Source organism: Talpa occidentalis, unplaced genomic scaffold, assembly GCF_014898055.3.
Source record: "Talpa occidentalis isolate TD23 unplaced genomic scaffold, MPIMG_talOcc4v2.1 talOcc4.7, whole genome shotgun sequence".
NCBI classification, from domain to species: Eukaryota; Metazoa; Chordata; class Mammalia; order Eulipotyphla; family Talpidae; genus Talpa; species Talpa occidentalis.
Window position 1 is genome coordinate 66,650,897 of NW_023605083.1, and position 19,104 is coordinate 66,670,000.

General features: G+C 43.0%; 1 protein-coding gene across 1 annotated transcript in view; it reads left to right on the plus strand.

Moving 5' to 3' along the window:
• PAPPA (pappalysin 1) overlaps positions 1-19,104 on the plus strand; it is a 237,142-nt gene that overhangs the window by 66,187 nt on the left and 151,851 nt on the right. The window contains exons 6-7 of the mRNA XM_037491904.2: positions 3,266-3,387; positions 12,462-12,960. Coding sequence (XP_037347801.1) covers positions 3,266-3,387; positions 12,462-12,960 — 621 coding nt within the window. The remainder of the gene's footprint in view (positions 1-3,265; positions 3,388-12,461; positions 12,961-19,104) is intronic.

Here is a 19,104-nt window from a genome sequence, read left to right on the forward strand (position 1 = left end):
TGTCCATAAACATCATATAAATGTCAAGAGATGAAATACATGCCCCTTTTTGAAAGTTTGTGTTAGAAACTTTGCTTTTCTGAAAGACCTGTATTAGTTACTGTTTTTGCTTACTGAAAAAAATCCAAAGAGAGTTTTTACTCTTATGATAAAAAGCAAAAAGTGAAATAGAATTCAGCATTTATTTTGCAGCACCCTGAACAGCAAGAGTGGCAGCTCCATGCTCTTTCTCTGGGATCTACCTTGTGCAAGCTGTGTATTAATCATGTCTTTCCAGCTTTTACTGTGTTAGTGTTATTGTAGATTTGGTATATTATCTGGTGTGATTTAGTAGGTCATTTTTGCATCTGGGGATCCTAAAAATTGTTCCATCTAAATAAGTGGTAATTGTTTCTTTGTTTTACACTATTTTGGCTTATCAAACGTTACATAGGAATGTTCTACTTTCAGTAGCAGGGGAAACTGTATTCCTGGATGCATAGATACTAATTTCAACAAAGCCTGTACTGAGGCTGACTTTCTGCACTATGGCATGGGGTGATTACTTTGTGCTTATGAACCTCAGTTTCCTAATCTATGAAAGAGGAATATCATCTACCATACACAGAATCATACCATTGCTTTATAATTGCTGATTTTGCTTTTATTCTTGCCTTCCTTTCACCAATCCATTCTACATTTAGCATTCAGACTGATATTTTAAAAATGTGAATCAGATCATGTCCCTCCATAACTTATACCTCTCCAGTGATTTCCCATTAGTTTTATATATAATCACAGGACCTCCCAAGATCTGGCCCTTGCCTACATGCCCAACTGCCTCTATTAAGACTCTTTCCTTCATTTGTGATCCCATCAGGATCACTTCAGGAACCCTATCGACCAAAAACTTTTATCCCTGCTTAGGCCCTTTAGAATTCTTGAAACTGTGTCTGAAATGTTTTACATCCAATCTTTGTGTCATCCTTCCAATCTCAATATAAATACATGGCATTCCCTTGATCAGATCTTCCATGACTATTCCAATCTTACGGAGATCAGAGTTACTCTTTCCCCCATCCTCTCCTGTTTCCCCTCCTTACTTTCCTTCTAGAACTTACTGCATCTGTAATTTTATATATTTAGCTATCTGTTTTTGAACTATTGCCTCCACTGGACTGCAGGCTCTGAGAGCGCAGGTACCATCACTAATTTACTCACCCTAGATAGCCAATATGCACTTGGACACTAATAATCAAAGACTGTTCCATGATTATCCACTGAACTTATAGGTGAGACCATGAACAAATATGTGACTCAACGGTAGAACATGAAGTAATGCACTCTGTGGAGCTCTCTGCAAAGAAGGCACATTTACTGTTAGATGAATAATGTTAAATTATTTATTATAAACCAAGGATATATCAAGAATGCAATGAAGGGTAGGTGACTCTGTGCATCATCCAAAACAAAACAGCTAAAGAAATAGAAAGAAAGACTCAATGATCATTAAGGTCAGTGTAGCTCCTAATTCTGTCTCCGGTAATCTTATTGTCATCATTAAGCCAGTCATGTGACTCAGAGCTGCTATGCAAGGACTGTGGTCATTGAAATGGAATTCTGCCCTCCAGAGTGGTGCTGTGGAAATCTTTCTCTCGCCACTCCTTGATGCCTGTCTATAAGAGTATTTGTATAATTATTTTTATTGCTATCACAGGGCATTACCTATGTATTCAAAATATATAGAAAATTCAAAAGATCAGAAAGAATAGGAAGGGGGTTCATCTTAAGTTCCACCATTCAGTACTTACAACCAATAATATTTTTGTCATATTAAAGTTATTAGAACAGCATTGAGATGCTGTCATAGATTGAGTTTTGATATGAGTTTTTCACTTAACTTTCTAGCATACATTTTCCATGAAATTTCATAATTCTTATATTTTGTAGTAACTGCTTACTATTCCATTGAATAGGTCAACCTTAGACTATTTAATCATTTTTTCCAATCACTGTGTATTAATGTGCTTGCGAATTGTCTGCCTTTATGTGATTTCATATTTACAGTGAAAAAGCTGAAGACGCAAAATCTGCAGTTTGAGGATCTAGACTAGATTAGTCATGAGCCCTAGCCACATGTCTGGTATTTATTCATCCATGTGTTGGATGTGCGTGTGTTGACCACTATATAAGCAGATAAGTAGGCACATGGCCTAGTTTAGATCTAGGCTTGGGAATGAGCTCCCTTTCAGCTGTGTGGAGAGGAGGGGATGATGCTCACATGCAGTCTTCCTTACCATGAGCCTAGGAGCTGCAGAGATTTCCTGGGAAGGGAATGTTCCAAGGCTTGAGGCAGGACTCATCCATGTATCCTTCTATAGTCAAAGGACAGAGATTCTCTTAGGGAGATGAAAGAGGCATTGGCAGAAACCTTGCCTCTTGAGAAATAATGGGTTAGACTTGGCTATGTCTTGACATCTTCCCTTTCCACTCTCTGTGCAGAGGTGACTCAGTTTGCAGTTTTGGTCCATCATAGCATAGGAGGCTCACCCCAACCTCTTCCCCACAATTACCTCCTAAATGGATGCAGTGCCTGGCAAGATGCCAAGCAAGATCTGGAGGCTGTTGTGGCCAACGGGAGATTGCATCCAGAACACAAGACAATAGATGGTAGGGAAAGCCACCACAGTCTTCCACTTCCGGGACCGATCTCTTTGAGGGATTGGCTCATTCCTTGGAAAGCTGCTAAAATGAAGTAGATGACATGGCGAGGAAACTGCTTTTGACTGTCAAATCAAGGGCTGACTCCATCCATCTGTAAAATATAAGGGCTGCAAAGTACTTTAGGCATCTACCTGCTCATTTTCAGCTGGAGGACCTGAGCCGTGTCTTCTTCCTATTCAATACCTATGACACAGGATGGAGCCTAATAAATATTGTTCAAAGAATAAAACTTGAGGTCAGATCGGGCAGATTTTCTCACAACCATGTATGAAAGTCTCAGTGGATGTAGAAATTAAGATCCACGCAGGTAGTTAGTTGTTAGCCTGTTAATTCTGTGCTGCTTGAAATTTAAAGTGTATCTGCCATCATAACAGAAGATCATTGCTGGACAGTGGGGAGGAGCTTCATCTACAGTCCTATTCTGGAAGCTTTAGCACAGATAGGAAGGAGATAACATGGAATTATTGTGTCTTCTGCCCTGTTGCCTTTGGCCTACTAGAGTCAGGGACTCGTTCAACTTTTCCTAAGTCGGTGCATTTTCCCTATTTCCTTGGCCTCCTAGAGAATTGGGATCAGCATGTGACCTCTGCCTGGAAGGGAGAATCCTGGTGCAGTATGCCTTCAATGCCTCCTCCCCAATGCCCTGCGGCCCATCAGGACACTGGAGTCCTCGGGAAGCTGAAGGTAAGCCAGCTTGCAGAGTCATTTACAGGTTGGGTGTGCAAAGAATAGCACTTTCCATGAAGATAAAGTATGATTCCTGTGGTCTTCTCCACAGCCCATCTCATTCAGATGTAAGACTTCCCTGCAAGACCAATATAGATATTTTTACTTTTTTTTCCCCCCTACCTTTATGGAGCTGTAACTGACATACAACATTGCATGGGTTTCAGGTAGACAACAGTATGATTTGATGTGCATACAAATTGCAAAGTGGTCATCACAATATGGTTAATCAATACATCCATCGCCTCACATAACCATCTTTCTTCTTTTTTAAAGATTTGTTTATTTATTCATACAAGAACTGGGGTGTAGGCCAGAGGTGTGGGGGTGAGAGGATTCACCAGAGACAGAGTGGGGAGCAGAACAGGCCGATTGAGTGAAATACACTGCTGAGGGGAGCAGTGGGCGAGTCAGGAGAGGTCTGCTGCGCCATGTGGATTGCTCCCTGGCTGGGGATCGAAGTGCTGCAGTGGCTGCAGATAGCTTCCGTCTTAACTCCTTGTGCCACCAGGGAGGCCCCATCTTTTTTTTTTTTAAAGAACATTTAACATTTCCTTCTCTTAGCAACATTCTAGTATTCAGTACAGCTTTATTCATTGTAGTTACCATGCTATAACTTAGAATTCCAGAAATTATTCATCTTATAATTGCAAGATTTGGCCAATATCAAGGCCAGTACTCATGCATTCATTCATTCAGTACACGTCTTTTGAACTTATGTACAGTCCTGTGTCATCCCTCTTTACATATATGAGGAAACAAAGGACAGAGACATTAAGTAAGTGCCGAAGGCCACACACCTGATATAGACCGTCTGTGTGTGCATGTTTATATGTGCTGGCAGACCCTGAGAGCCTCTGGGTATAAGCAAGGTCATCCTGGAATCAATACACATCTTTGGGGCTTCAAAGCATCAGTGGCCTTTGATTCTTCTTCAGTTATTTCTGGGAATCCCCGGGGCATGCTTGTTTGTGTCACACTGTTCCTCTCTGTTTCTGCCACATGACCCCCTTCTGGGGATCTATCACTCTATAAGACACTTGAGGGAAGCACCCCTTGAATGGCACTGTGGTAGGTAACACCATGACCAGATTCTTCCCTGCTCCGGGGTCTTCCATGTCTCTTCCAAAGGGCCAGTGATCTCTGTGCTCCATTTTACAGCAGCAGCCACGCCAGACCCACACACTTGACTCCAGCAGGGCTGCTTGGATGTGGAGAATTTCGTGGAAAATTGCCTGTTAGGTTTCCTTCTGTTCTCGGTGTCTCTCTCTCTCTCTCTCTCTCTCTCTCTCTCTCTTGCTCTCTCTCTCTCGTGCTCAGATCTAGTCCCTGAAACCAGGCTCAGAGAGACCCCTTCTCTCTCCCCATCCCTTGCCTTCAGACTAACAACTAGAACAGTCGCCCCATGCCTCTTGCTCCTGCGCAGGTCAGAACCTGCTGTCTGTTCCTGGGTGGGGACGCCGGTCCATCACAGAGGACAGAATCCGAGTCCTTATTGAGCCTCAGTGAGACCTCCTCCATTATTCTCTATATTTTTAGAAAGAGGTCAAGAAGAAAAAGCCAGAGATAGAATAAAGCAAGGGAGAGGGGTCAGAGAGGAGACTGAAGGAGAAACATGACAGCCCTGTACTTTGCTATCTTCAAAAGTAGCTTAAAATAAAAATGCAGTCCAACCAGGCAACTCTAAACAAATCCATCTGGAATGTAAAGCAGAGGGATGCCAGGAGGAGCCCTCCACTCAGCCAGCAGAATCACACACTGTCAGACTCGGAAGGGACGCCTGGGGTCAGCCAGCCTGTTCCCACCCAGGCCGGACACCCGTCTGGGCCTTCCCTCGCCGATGTTCTCCTACCCCAGTTGTAGAGTTCCCTGGCTTTCCTCTGCTGGTTCCGTTTCTAGCAATTTCTTCCTGAAATCTACAATCAAGACTTTTCCACCCAAACTGAGCCCATGTTGGGTTCTCATAGAAGGTGTGTCTGTCCCCTTTGAGAACACTTCACGTACTGGTGAGAGTGATACCTACCACAGAAGCTGGGTGCAGGTGCCACACTGGCACAGCTGAGCTGTGCATCTGATAGGGGTGTCAGATAAGTAAACAGGTAGTTACCACTCAGTGTGAGGAAGCCCACCCTGCTAGAAGGGCAGCGGCCTGGCTCGTCAGCCAGAAGGACACTTCACCCAGAACTGAGACTCATACTTCCTGGGAAATGTCAAGGTCAAACCAACCTGCCAGGTGCATTTGAAAATGTGAAAGGAGTTTGGCACTTTCAGAGTAGTGGTTTTCTCTGCACGACCCGGAGGCTTATGGGGTTCCTGGACAGTTTTTTTAGGGTGTCCTCAAAATCCAAAATTGCTTTCCCAGTTAGTACTCATACAGGGCTTACCTTTTTCACTCCCATTCTCTCCCGAGAGTACATGGGAGCTTTTCAGTGGCTACCTGGAAGGTGATGCGGTTACTGCTGTGGTAGCTAATGAAACACGTGATCTTGTGTTTTCAAGTTTCTCAATTTTAATTTATGGTGCGGTAACTACTAAGGGATGTAACACATAAACACAAGCTCCCCGGTCATGCTGTCAGAGTTTAAATGGGATTGAAGCATGAAGAGCAAGGTGGGGAGTGGGGGAGAAGTAGGACCGGTCAAGATATATAGCAACCAGATGAGGATGGGTTTGGATTTACAGCGAGGCCAGTGAGGCCTTATTTAGAGAGTCATGCATCTTATTAGAAAGATTGCTTAGGTTGCTCTGTGGCAACCAGGCTGGGGAAGGAGTAGGCTAGAGGAAAGGAAACAGCAAAGTGACTTGTAGGAACCAGAGAAGGAGGGGTGGCAGCCTGGTAAGGTCAGTGCCAGTGATATTGGAAAGAAGTCACAGAATTGCAAGATATTTGAAAAGTAGTATCAGCCACATTCTCCCCCTGAGACTTCTCTGGCCAACATCATCTTGGTTTGTTCTACCATTGTGTGAATGAAATAATTTCCAGACATCTCCCCACACCTCCATCCAACCCAAATGTCAATCGGTTAAGTCTGTTCCTGGTTTGTCTGTCCCTGACCCTCCTCAAGCGTGATCTGCAGAAGGGAGTTCAACCAGAAGCGTGAGCCCCCGAGTTCCCCAAGCTGACTCAGGCCTCCGTGGAAACCCAGCAACCCCGGGTTTTCCTTCAGGATATGTAAATTTAGTACACACAGGCCAGGAAAAGACACTGTTCTTTTTTTAGAGCATCCTATTACAGGCTCTGTGATCCGTTTGGCTCAGACCCTTTTAATATCCTTGAAGAAATAAACTTTTCCATGAGCCAAACTCTGCAATTTATTTCTCAACTCATTTTCATCCTATTTATCTTTGCGTGTTTAAGTTTTTGGACTTCCCAAACTAACATAAAACTCCCAAATCCATGAGCGATGCCAGACATATCTTTGGGGTCGGGGAAAGAGCCAGGGGCTGGGGGTAGTGGGGGGGGGGTGAAGAAGACTTGTCCTTGGTCCAGCCTGGCCATCCCCATGCCCTTGGCCCCTGGGTGAGTCACTTCACTTCTCTGAAGATGTCGTCTTGTCTACAGAGTGAGCATCCTGTCAGCTCTGATAGTCCATGGGCTATAGCTCCCTTATTTTAATGCCCTCTTAGCAAGATAGATGATTCTTCATTCAACAAATATTTATTGAATGCCCTCTATGTCCCATTTTAACTCCTGTCCATGAACTTTAGGCAAATTCTTGACTTTGGCCATAGAACGTGATTGTACCAAAAAAAAAAAAAAAAAAAAAAGGAAGAAGCCCTGTTTTCCTATTCTTTTTAGCAAAAACTTTATTTCTTAGATGAACATTTCCTGATGAATTCAAAGCCGTGCTTTGTACGAATCTAGCAGTTAGATAGCTGGGATCCAAGTGCTTCAAATCCCAATTTAGATCACTTTCTACAAGCGTAAAATACACCAAGTGTTGAGTTTTCCAGGAGAGATGAACACATGGCGATGTTTTCATTTTTGCTTATTTGTGTCAGTCTTTCCCCGTTTTTCTGCCCAGAATATTTCAGGTGTGCTGAAGTATTCATCTGGAAGAAACTTGGCACCAAGTTTTTGTGACTGTATTTGTGTCAACAGCTGTGGTATATACACATAAATATATATAATAGATGTCTATATAGATCTTCATAAATGTAAATTAAAATCAGCATAAGTATATATAAATATGTTTCACACACATATATGGCCCCGTTTTGGGTGGACAGTTTATATAAACATGGAACTTTTTCTTTAGTTGCCAGATATACAAAAGGGTGTGTGTTAATAATGAAGCAACAGGACCTTTGTCCTTCCTTCCTGCCCTCCTTCCTTCTTTCCTTCCTCTTTACTTTTTTCTTTTTTTTTTCCCTTATCTCCTCTTCCTTCCCTTTCCCCATTGTCCCTCCTTTCTCTCTCCTTCTTTCCCTCCCCTTCTTCTTTCCTTACCTCCCCATCATACATCCAAAATTTCCCAGTGGTATCCATTGTCCCTCCTTAGGAACTTTAATTTGTCCTCATCTCCTCTGATGGTCCCTTCATCCAGGCCACAGTTGTGTATTGTTTGCATTCTCCAGCGATCGCTTAACTGGTTCCATTACAATGGAAACTCCATGAGGGCAGAGACCAGGTCTGCAGAAACTGTTTCCCTGGGGGACTAACTTAGCACCAGACACAAATCAGGCACGCAGTAATTTTTCTTTGGGTGGATAGGTGGCCAAATGTATGGATGGTGTGTGCGTCTCTTAACAGGGTTCTTATTTTTTTTAAAGACACATTTCACTTGTTTGCTTAAAACTCTTGTGTAGCTCCCCATCTCTGTCAGTATAAATTTAAATTTCTTATAGTGGCATACAAGAACCTTCTCAATATGGGTACTGCTTGCCTCATTCCTTGGTGCTCTCCCATTGCACTCAAAATCACAGTGATTTCAACTCACATTCTCTCTCAACTGCTCCCAGATACCTCTTTGCTTCAGATACCTCTTCCTCCCAAACAGTTTCCTCTTCATTCCCCCTTCCTTTACAGATCAGAGCTTATACATTTGCAAGCATCTATTAAATATCTCATCCCACTTGAGTTTTACAGCAGCCCTGTGGGGCAGGTATCATTACAGTAGGTGACACAATGAAAAGCTGTGTAGCTGATATTTTAGCCCAACTTTCATTGCTTCAAAGCCTGGCATGTTGCCTGGACCAACAGTATCACATAATATTCTACTCCCCACTAGGGAATTACTTAACCATCTGAGTCTCAGTTTCCTCTTCTGTGAAATGAGTTTCATAAGACCTGCGTCATAGACTTATTGCCAGGATGAAAAGAGCTGAGGCATGTAACATGTTTGGCCCGGTGCCCAACACAGAGAGGATGGTCGATTCGTGAAACCTGCTGTTATTAAAGGGGTTGCTGCTATAGGAACGGGTTGGACTCCATGAACCAGGGTGCTCTTTTTTGCTTGCCTCTGATAACCAGACAAGCACAAGCTATGCTACAATTGCTATTCCTGTTTAACTTTCTTGAGCATAATGACCAGGCTCACCTTCCTGTCCTTTGGAAAGCATTTGGTCCCTCTGTTGATGTACAAGAAACCAGGGAGAAAGGATGAGCCAAACAGATTTGTCATCTTTTCTCTCCTGTGGCTTCCCACCACTGACAGTTGTTTTCTCCAAGGAAGAGGGGAGAAAGATGGCTCCATCCCTTGCCAATTCCAGGAAAAAGCCCACAGAGGGGTGGAATGTTCACCTGGCGCTCACCATAGCACAGCAGGCTCTGATATTCCATGGAGCATTAACTTCTTTTTTTTTTTTAATTCCATGTAAACAGGATAGAAGAGTCTTCCTTTAACAAATATTTTGAGTATCCACTATGTGCACTCTCTGTGGACTAGTCATTGTAGTAAGCAATAGCCATATGGCATGGAGTGAAAACAGCTACAAAATAGAGACGTGTTTATAATTGTTTTTACAGCAGTTTGATGACAATCAGGTGAATCTGGGGAATGTGCTTCAGTTATATGAAAATACATATGCTGTCATCATCAAAGCTTATTGAATGAATGCATGAATGAATGATGTATAGCAACAACCCACAAAATCAAGAGAATCAGGAACTCATTAGGTGGGCGAATAAATAGGAAAGAAAGACTTCAGTCTGGGTAGGGAGTTTTATTGTGCCCTTGAATGAAACAACTGGTCACTTCTAGCCAATATTTGCTGCCAGTAGTGAATGACTCCAGCCAACGAAGGGTAGAGAGGGACTCAGAGTTATGTCCATCTCTCCTGTTCTGATGCACTATCTCTAAAATGCCATTGTGAATTTTCTTGTCTTGCTTCCCTTTCTTGTTTCTTCTCTTCCCTTACCCACTTGCGCTTGGTATCTTCTCCCTTCTTTCTTGGCTGGGCAAAGACAAGGAGATCAGAGGCACTTAAAGCTTCCCTGGAATAGATTATCTATGTAAAACTACTTTCTAATTTTCAAATTGTGATGACTCCTGTTATTCTGTAACATTACCACAAAGCTTTTTCAGACAAAGATTGTTTTTTTCCTTTTCTTTAGAGAGATCCAGCATCCCCAACCCCCACCAACCACTGATGCACAGAGGAAAAAAAAAAAGAATGTGCTAATAGGACAATTTGAGATCCCCCATGCTACCCTTACTAGCTGATCTGTATCTCTTGCTAGACTCCCTTAAACAAATTAGAGTCAATCACCACATTGACTCCTGATTACTTTTCTCAGCCGTGCAAAAGAGAGGTCTCTGAGGGTCTAAGACTAATGATCTCAGTGGAGAAAAATTCAGAAGTCGTTGCAGGCTGAGATCAGTGGGGATGAGGCATAGTATCCCTGGGGAAAGAGTAGAAGAATCCCTTCTTCCTTCTCCCCCGCCCCTCACCCAGCCCTCCCCTTCCTGAGTCAGACTGGACAGAGCACAGAGAAGCTCAGTAGTGTGGAATGACCTCATGTGGAGAAGCAGAGGAGGAGGAGAGATAAAAGGACTCCAGGACTGTCTTCCAGCTCTGTCATTCATGGTTCTAGACAGTTTCCTCCCAGAATCCTCAGTCCAAGGGGCAGAAGCTCCTCTTTGCTGATGGCTTCTGGCTTATCTGTCATTCCAGGTGGGTTGTACCAAAGGCAGAACCGCAGGGATTTTAGCATAGAGGCTCCAGCATCCAATAATAAGAATAAAGAATATGAACTTCTTCAGGATGTTACAAAATTGGGTTCTGCTGCTGAGCATTATACTTCAAGCTGTGAGATTTTGGTCACTCCACATTTCTGACTCTTATTTCCCACTCTTATTTTTTTTTTTTAATAATAAATTTTATTTTTATATTCCCCATACAATTGCATCCCCCCCCATTCTGACCCCAATCCCTCCCCTCCCGCCCCTCACCCCCCAAAAAGTGTCTCTGGTTCATAGTTTTTTGTTGATTTTGATTTTCACTTTCTTATAGTTATTCATTTTCCTGGTCCCTTATTTAAGTTTTCTAGATTCCTGCTATGAGTGAGACCTTCCGGTATTTTTCTTTTTCTTTTTGGCTTATTTCGCTGAGCATGATCCCTTCCAGCGCCATCCATGTTGCTGCAAATTGCATGTGTTTATCTTTTTTGAATGCTGAGTAATATTCCATGGTGTATATGTACCACATCGTCTTGATCCAGTCATCTATTTTTGGGCATTTGGGCTGTTTCCAAAGCTTAGCTATTGTAAATAGTGCTGCTATAAACATAGGGGTGCAGGTGCTCTTTGGAATTGATGTTTCTGTGTCCTTTGGGTAAAGACCTAGGAGTGGAATTGCTGGATCATATGGAAGCTCGATGTTTAGTAGGTCCAGAAATCTCCACACAGCTCTCCATAGTGGTTGGACCAGTTTGCACTCCCACCAACAGTGCAGAAGAGTTCCTTTTTCTCCACACCCTCGCCAACATTTGTTGTTGCTAGTTTTTTTAATATGTGCCATTCTCACTGGTGTAAGATGGTATCTCATGGTAGTTTTGATTTGCATTTCCCTGATTACAAGTGATGTTGAACATTTTTTCATATGCCTGTTGGCCATTTGCATTTCCTCTTCAGAGAAGTTTCTTTTTAGCTCTTCTGCCCATTTTTTGACTGGGTTATTTTCTTTGTTGTTGTTGAGCCTCATCAGCTCTTTGCAGATTTTTGTGATCAGTCCTTTATCATTAGCGTTGTGTGCAAAAATGTTCTCCCAGTTGGTGGGGTTTCTCTTTGTTTTTGTTATTGTCTCTTTTGCTGTGCAGAAGCTCTTTAATTTGATGTAGTCCCAGCTGTTTATCTTTGCCTTCACTATCACTGCTTTGGGTGATGTGTCTGTAAAGATGTCTTTGATGTGCAAATCACATAGTGTTTCGCCTATATTTCCTTCTATATATTTGGTTTCAGGTCTTATGTCTAGTTCTTTAATCCATTTTGAGTTGATATTTGTGTATGGCATACAGACCAATGGAATAGAATAGAAAATCTAGAAATAAACCCACAGATTTATGGTCAACTAATCTTTGACAAAGGAGCAAAGACTATGCATTGGAGCAAAGAAAGTTTGTTCAATAAATGGTGCTGGGAAAACTGGGTCGCTACATGCAAAAGAATGAAGCTTGACCACTACCTCACACCATTCCCACTCCTCTTAAATGAGTCCTTGCAAGAATAAAATAAGTTCATGGGACACACTGGGTCTTTAGCAAATGTGTGTCCCTTCTTTTTTTCCATCTGGGGCAGCAAAAGCTACAAGTAGAATATGAAGAAGGCTTGTTTGGGCATCAACTTGATAGTAAGACATATGAGTGTAGTTTTGACTGAGCGTATGATGATTGTTCAAATACCTATATTGCAGAGGTGAGGAGGAGCTGGGCTCTATGCATACAGTAAACTTACCAAGACACAGAATCTTCCCTCTCTTTCCCCCCTCTGTCAGCTTTCTAGTCATGTCAAATGCTCATTAGGTCTGCAGGAAACTCTGAGAACCAAACTGAAGTTCTAGCAAGAACTCATACCCTCATCTCTTCTCCTTAGGTCATCCAGATGTTGAACAGCCCTGTAAGTCCAGTGTCCGTACCTGGAGCCCAAATTCAGCTGTCAACCCCCACACAGTTCCTCCAGCCTGTCCTGAGCCACAAGGCTGCTACCTTGAACTGGAATTCCGCTATCCTTTGGTCCCTGAGTCTTTGACCATCTGGGTGACCTTTGTCTCCACTGACTGGGACTCCAGTGGGGCTGTCAATGACATCAAACTGTTGACCGTCAGTGGGAAGAACATCTCCCTTGGCCCTCAGAATGTCTTCTGTGATGTCCCACTGACCATCAAACTTCGGGATGTGGGTGAGGAAGTGTATGGCATCCAGATCTACACATTGGATGAGCACCTGGAAATCGATGCTGCCATGTTGACCTCTATTGCAGATAGCCCACTCTGCCTAGAGTGTAAGCCCTTGCAATACAAGGTGGTCCGGGACCCTCCTCTCCAAGTGGATGTGGCCTCCATCCTACACCTCAACAGAAGATTCATGGACACGTAAGTGCACTTTTTGAATAGGCAGATGTAAAGGAAGTCAGAGAGGTTGGACTGGAAGTTGGCTCATTATAGTCAGACACACTTCTAGAGTCTAGGAACCTAGTATCGGGTGTAGAATTGTCTTAACAAGGCAGAGTTGCTCTGGTGGTAAGAGCAATAGGCAAGGAACCAGGATTTCTGAATTTTCAAGAGAGCTTTAACGTGTGACACTACCCAACAGTAACATGAAGAAGGTTGAATAAGAGTCATGATGGGAAAGTTATTTATTACTAATAAAAATGGAAAAGCTAAGGTTTACTAATGATTTTTTCAAGTAAGTTGAAGAAGATACATGTATTCTGATTGTTTTATCAATGGGTGATAAGGGGAGAATTTATAGCAGGTGGCCTAGGAGTTCGGCAAGTCCCTAGTATTTACATAAGAATGTTGCTGAAACATGAAAGTAATAGCCATGGTCCTTATTTTCTTTTGTGAAATGGGACAGAGATTCAAACCATTTGATCATTAAGAATCCTGGTAGCTCTATAAGGATAATTCAGTAATTCATTTTGGATACTCGCTGCTTTCCTGGAAAATATACTTATCCTTAATATTCACCTTTCAAGCCACCTCTGCATCAACCCTTCTTCAGATATCCTCAGGTTTTATCTATGATGAGAGAGATCACATTTTTTTTTAAGATTTATTTATTTATTTATTTATTAAGTAGAGGCGTGTTTTATTTATTTATTTGTTTTTTTTGTTTGTTTTGTTTTTTTTTTTTAATAGAGGCATGTTTTTTTTTATTTATTTATTTGTTTGTTTCTTTGTTTATACATGCACTGGGTACAGTCAGAAGCGCGGGAGGGTGAGAGAATTCACCAGAGCCAGAGCAGGGAGCAGAGCAGGCAGAAGAACCAAAGTACACTGCTGAGGGGAGCAGCGGGCGGCAGGAGAGGTCTGCGCGCCATGTGGGACCCTCCTCCGGTGGCCGGGGAGCAGCCGGGGATCGAACCAGCGCCGCAGAGGTCGCCGGCAGCTTCGCAACCCAGCGCTCAACCGCTGCGCCACCGGGGAGGCCCTTGTTTGTTTGTTTTTGTTTATACATGCACTGGGTACAGTCAGAAGCACGGGAGGGTGAGAGACTTCACCAGAGCCAGAGCAGGGAGCAGAACAGGTAGAAGGACCGAAGTACACTGCTGAGGGGAGCAGCGGGCGGCAGGAGAGGTCTGCGCGCCATGCGGGACCCTCCTCCAGTGGCCGGGGAGCAGCCGGGGATCGAACCGGCGCTGCAGAGGCTGCGGGCAGCTTCACAACCCAGCACTCAACCGCTGCGCCACCGGGGAAGCCCTTATTTATTTATTTATACAAGCACTGGGTACAGTCAGAAGTGTGGGAGGGTGAGAGAATTCACCAGAGCCAGAGCAGGGAGCAGAATAGGCAGACTGATGAAGTACACTTCTGAGGGGAGCGGCAGGCATGGCAGGAGAGGTCTGTGCGCCATGTGGGACCCTCACTGGTGCCCAGGGATCAAACCGGCGCTTCAGAGGCTGCGGGCAGCTTCACAGCCCAGCGCTCAACCACTGTGCCGCCAGGGAGGCCCGAGAAAGACCACCTTATAATAATGTCCTTAAGTGCTCTTTCTACATGCCAGGCAATGGACTAAGATCTTCACATCTTTTACTCATTTCATTTTCATTTCTTATTTTACAAGGAAGGAAACTGCAGCTGAGAGGTCCAAAGTTATGTGTCGAAGATCACACAGTAGGAAGTGGTGAGATTAGGACTGGAATTGTGTCCAGTTCCTCAGCCAGTGCACTTAGCCAGTGTTCAATTAAATATATGGTTTCAACTTCTGCTTTAACAGGTGTAAGGACCTGAGACATCGAATGTGGATACCAGGAATCTGTGAAGCCAGACACTAAACATTTGTTGAACATATACTATGTGCATGGGACATAGGAACGGGACACTTTGAATACTGGGAAGAATAATAGCTCAGGAGTGAGATGCCTTGTGTCCAACCTCAGCCAGTCCAATATTAATATTAGATAAATCAATAGAGCTCTCTGAATCTCAAATTTCCACTTGTGTGATGAAGATGTTGAACTTAATGGTTTCTAATGAGCCTTTGGTGGTTCTTTCTATTTTTCTAAGATAGTATAAGTCACAATCTCATCCCTGTCAACTTAAAAATATTTACTAAGCCAAACATTAATAAAAACCAAATTCTGGAGGAAACATTTAATCTTTTTAAGAGATAGAATCACTTTCAAACACTTTACCAGGACTTCCTTTTACATGCCAGCAATTCATGTATACATCACAACCAAAACGTTTCCCATTTATTGACTTAAAGATGAAGAACATCTGTTAAAGAACTCAGAGGGCACCCTTAGTTTGTGTTGGAGAATGTACTTAAAATTTAAAGGATCGTCTTGCCTTTAAAAATATTCCATCTCTTCCATCTCCTCACTTATCTTGAATGGCAAAGTTCTATAAATATGCATCCACTTAAAATTTCCTTATAAAACAATGGAGAGAAGAAATATTTAAAACCTCAGTTGGAACACAGCTTGCTTTCTTTTCTTTTTCATTTTCTGCCTTCAGTTATGAACCTGTGAAAACTGAAATGGGTTAATAAGTGTGCAATGGTGAAAACTAAACTGAAGAACTAAGCGCACTCTGAGTTCTATTCTCAGCTACCTCACATACTTGCTCGATGATCTTAGGCTTGCAGTAGATAAGTGGTTCCCAAACTCATTTGCACATTATGGAAGCTTGGGGCATTTTAAAATCACCTGCATCTTACTGGCATCCCCTCCCCCTCACCCCCACCTGAGGGGGTTGATTAGAAGATGCAGCCAAGTTTAAGAACTTCTGCCTTAAATCAGGTTCTTGACTTGTACCCCTGAAAAGCATCATCAACATGACCTCAGTCCTTTGAAAGGCCAGGTTCTAAGGCCCCTCCCAGCTGAGTGAATCAGAAAGTGAGACCAGGGTCCCCCCAGGTGACTCTGATGCCAGTTAAAGTATAATCGCCACTGTTCTAAGTGATAGCCAAGACCCAGCAATCTCCAAGGTCTCTTTCATTCATTCAACTAATCCTTTGATTGACAGGTAGGTATTGAGAACATTCTATGTGCCAGAGTTTGCCCTGGGAGCTAGAGACTATAGAGATGACTCAGGCCTGGCCACTTTCCTATAGACACTCACTCTTTATTATTAGTTTTGAATTCAGTCATTTTTGTTGAGGTAATGTTGGTTTACAACATTGTGTATATATTTTTAATTTTTTTAAGATTTATTTATGCATACAAGAACTGGGGTGTAGACCAGAGGTGTAGGGGATGAGAGGATTCACCAGAGAAGGTGGGGAGCAGAACAGGCATACTTACTGAAATACACTGCTGAGGGGAGCAGCGGGCGAGACAGGAGAGGTCTGCTGCACCATGTGGGTAGCTCCCTGGCCAGTGGGGGATCAAACTTGTGCTGCAGTGGCTGGTGATAGCTCCATAGCTGTCTTTAACCCCTGCGCCACCAGGGAGGCCCCGTTGTGTATATTTTAGGGATTTAAGTTCACAACTCTTTTTTTTTTTTTTTTTTTAATAGAGGCATGTTTTTCTTTATTTATTTGTTTGCTTGTTTGTTTGTTTTGTTTATACATGCACTGGGCACAGTCAGAAGCGCGGGAGGGTGAGAGAATTCACCAGAGCCAGAGCGGGGAGCAGAGCAGGCAGAAGGACCGAAGTACACTGCTGAGGGGAGCAGCGGGCGACAGGAGAGGTCTGCGCGCCATGTGGGACCCTCCTCCGGTGGCCGGGGAGCAGCCGGGGATTGAACCGGCGCCGCAGAGGCCGCGGGCAGCTTCGCAACCCAGCGCTCTACCGCTGCGCCACCGGGGAGGCCCAAGTTCACAACTCTTCAGGTGTATGTTCCTAAACTACACCTGCTACCAAAGCACTCGTAATCCTCTACAGTAGCCTATCAGACCCCCTCCTCCATCTGTTCCCAACCTCTATCCTCCCGGTCCGGTAGCCTCATTTCTGCAATCCAATTTTAAGGGTTTATTTTGTTTTAGTTTTTTTTTTTTTCTGTTCCTTTGCCTTATTTCTTTATAATCCACATATGAAGAAAATCATTCACTATTTTTCTTGTCTCCATCCATGTTGTCACAAGTGGCAAGATTTCATCTTTTTTTTTTTTTAATAGCTGAGCACTCTTTCATTATATGAGTAGACCACATCATCTCTAGCTACTCCTCTTGTCATTGGACATGTAGGTTGTTTCCATAGATTGGCTACTGTAAATGGTGCTGTGATGGACAGAGGAGGCATTCATCTCTTTGAATTCATGTTTTTGCATTTTTCAAATGCAAAATACAAAAGGAACTGGGTTGCCGGATACATTAGATCTATTTTTAATGTTTTGGGCACTCACATTTAGTATGAAGACCGTAACTATTTGGTAAAATGCCAAGTCATGTGAATTTGTTTCTAAAACTACCACTATTGGGTTCCATGCTTTGTGATCATTTGTCTTTCCATTTACTCAACATGTATCTCTTTAGTTCTGACTATGTGACAGCACAAATGCTAGACTGAAGTCTTCACTGGCCTTCCTCTCTGTCTCTCTTGAGTCCCAAAGAATTTATTGGCGACCAGGACTGGATTGGACTATGCTTCTGACCTGAATGTTCTCAGAGACTCTGAAAAAAGTCAAACATCATTCCAAGTAAACTTACGATTTCAACTTCTTTATCTCTCGGTGATTTGAGTTCTGAACTCCAACACAAATACCTCTTTGTGTGTGTGTGTGTGTGTGTGTGCGTGTGCGTGTGTATGTGTGTTTTTGCTGCTTTCACATTTTTTCCATATCAAATAAATTGGCTCTTATACAAGTTCTATATAAAGACTGTTGTGGAGAAAAGGAGAGGGGAAAAAATGCTTTTTTTCCTTCCCTGACTCAACCCATTACATGATGCCCTTTGACCTTTGTCTTCATTTTTTTCTCTCAGCAAAAATATTTATTCTTTCTGCTATCTATACTGGAGATAGTTTCCCAAGGTATGACATTGATGAAGGGAGAAACCTTTATCCTTACCCAATGGAAGTTTCTCATAGACTGATTACTTTCGACCCGGACAGGGAAGAAATGTGGAACATCTCCCTTAAGGGGAAACCTCTCCTCCCCACTGAATGAGAACTGACCTTAGTAGAGGAAAGTGGTATCAGTACGGATCCTGCTACTAACTCACCGAGTGCACAAAGCCACCCTGGGTCACCCACTTGGCTTCAGTTTCCGTATCTCTGAAATGAGGGGATGACAGGTTAAATTCTTCTCTGTTGATAGGCCTCGCTCTAGGGTGATAGGTGACTCATTCAGCTTTTATATAATACAGTAATATATTTATTATATAAGAATAATATTATATAATATTATATTCTATTCAGCTTTTATATTTTTATAGTAAAAGGGATTCAGTTGAAATTACCAATAAGCATCAGAATTCAAGGGGACCTCACTGAAGCTTGATGCTCTATTGCAATGTGTAGTATGTGGACAACAGCGACAGCCACAGCCCTCTACTGAATATTTTCTCTGCTTCAAGTGCCTTACTTATGAAGCAGGTGAAACTTTTAGAAAAAACTGAAACTCGGAGAAGTGACTTATCCAAACTAGTACAACTGGTAATGGCAGAGCCAGGTTTAAAACCCAGGTCTAATCCCAAATTTCACCTTCCTAACCACAAAACCACACTTCCTCTTGCTGCAACAATGCAAAGGCAGAATTCTAGTACTCCAAGTTGGCCAAGGATCAAGAAACAGCAGGTAGAAGAAAGAATTACAACTCCCAGGTCACTAGCTCACAATCAGCTCTTTTTTTTTTTTTTTTTTTTTTTTATAGAGGCATGTTTTTATTTATTTATTTATTTGTTTGTTTGTTCGTTTGTTTCGTTTATACATGCACTGGGTACAGTCAGAAGCGCGGGAGGGTGAGAGAATTCACCAGAGCCAGAGCAGGGAGCAGAGCAGGCAGAGGGACCGAAGTACACTGCTGAGGGGAGCAGCGGGCGGCAGGAGAGGTCTGCTTGCCATGTGGGATCCTCCTCCGGTGGCCGGGGAGCAGCCGGGGATTGAACCGGCGCCGCAGAGGCTGCGGGCA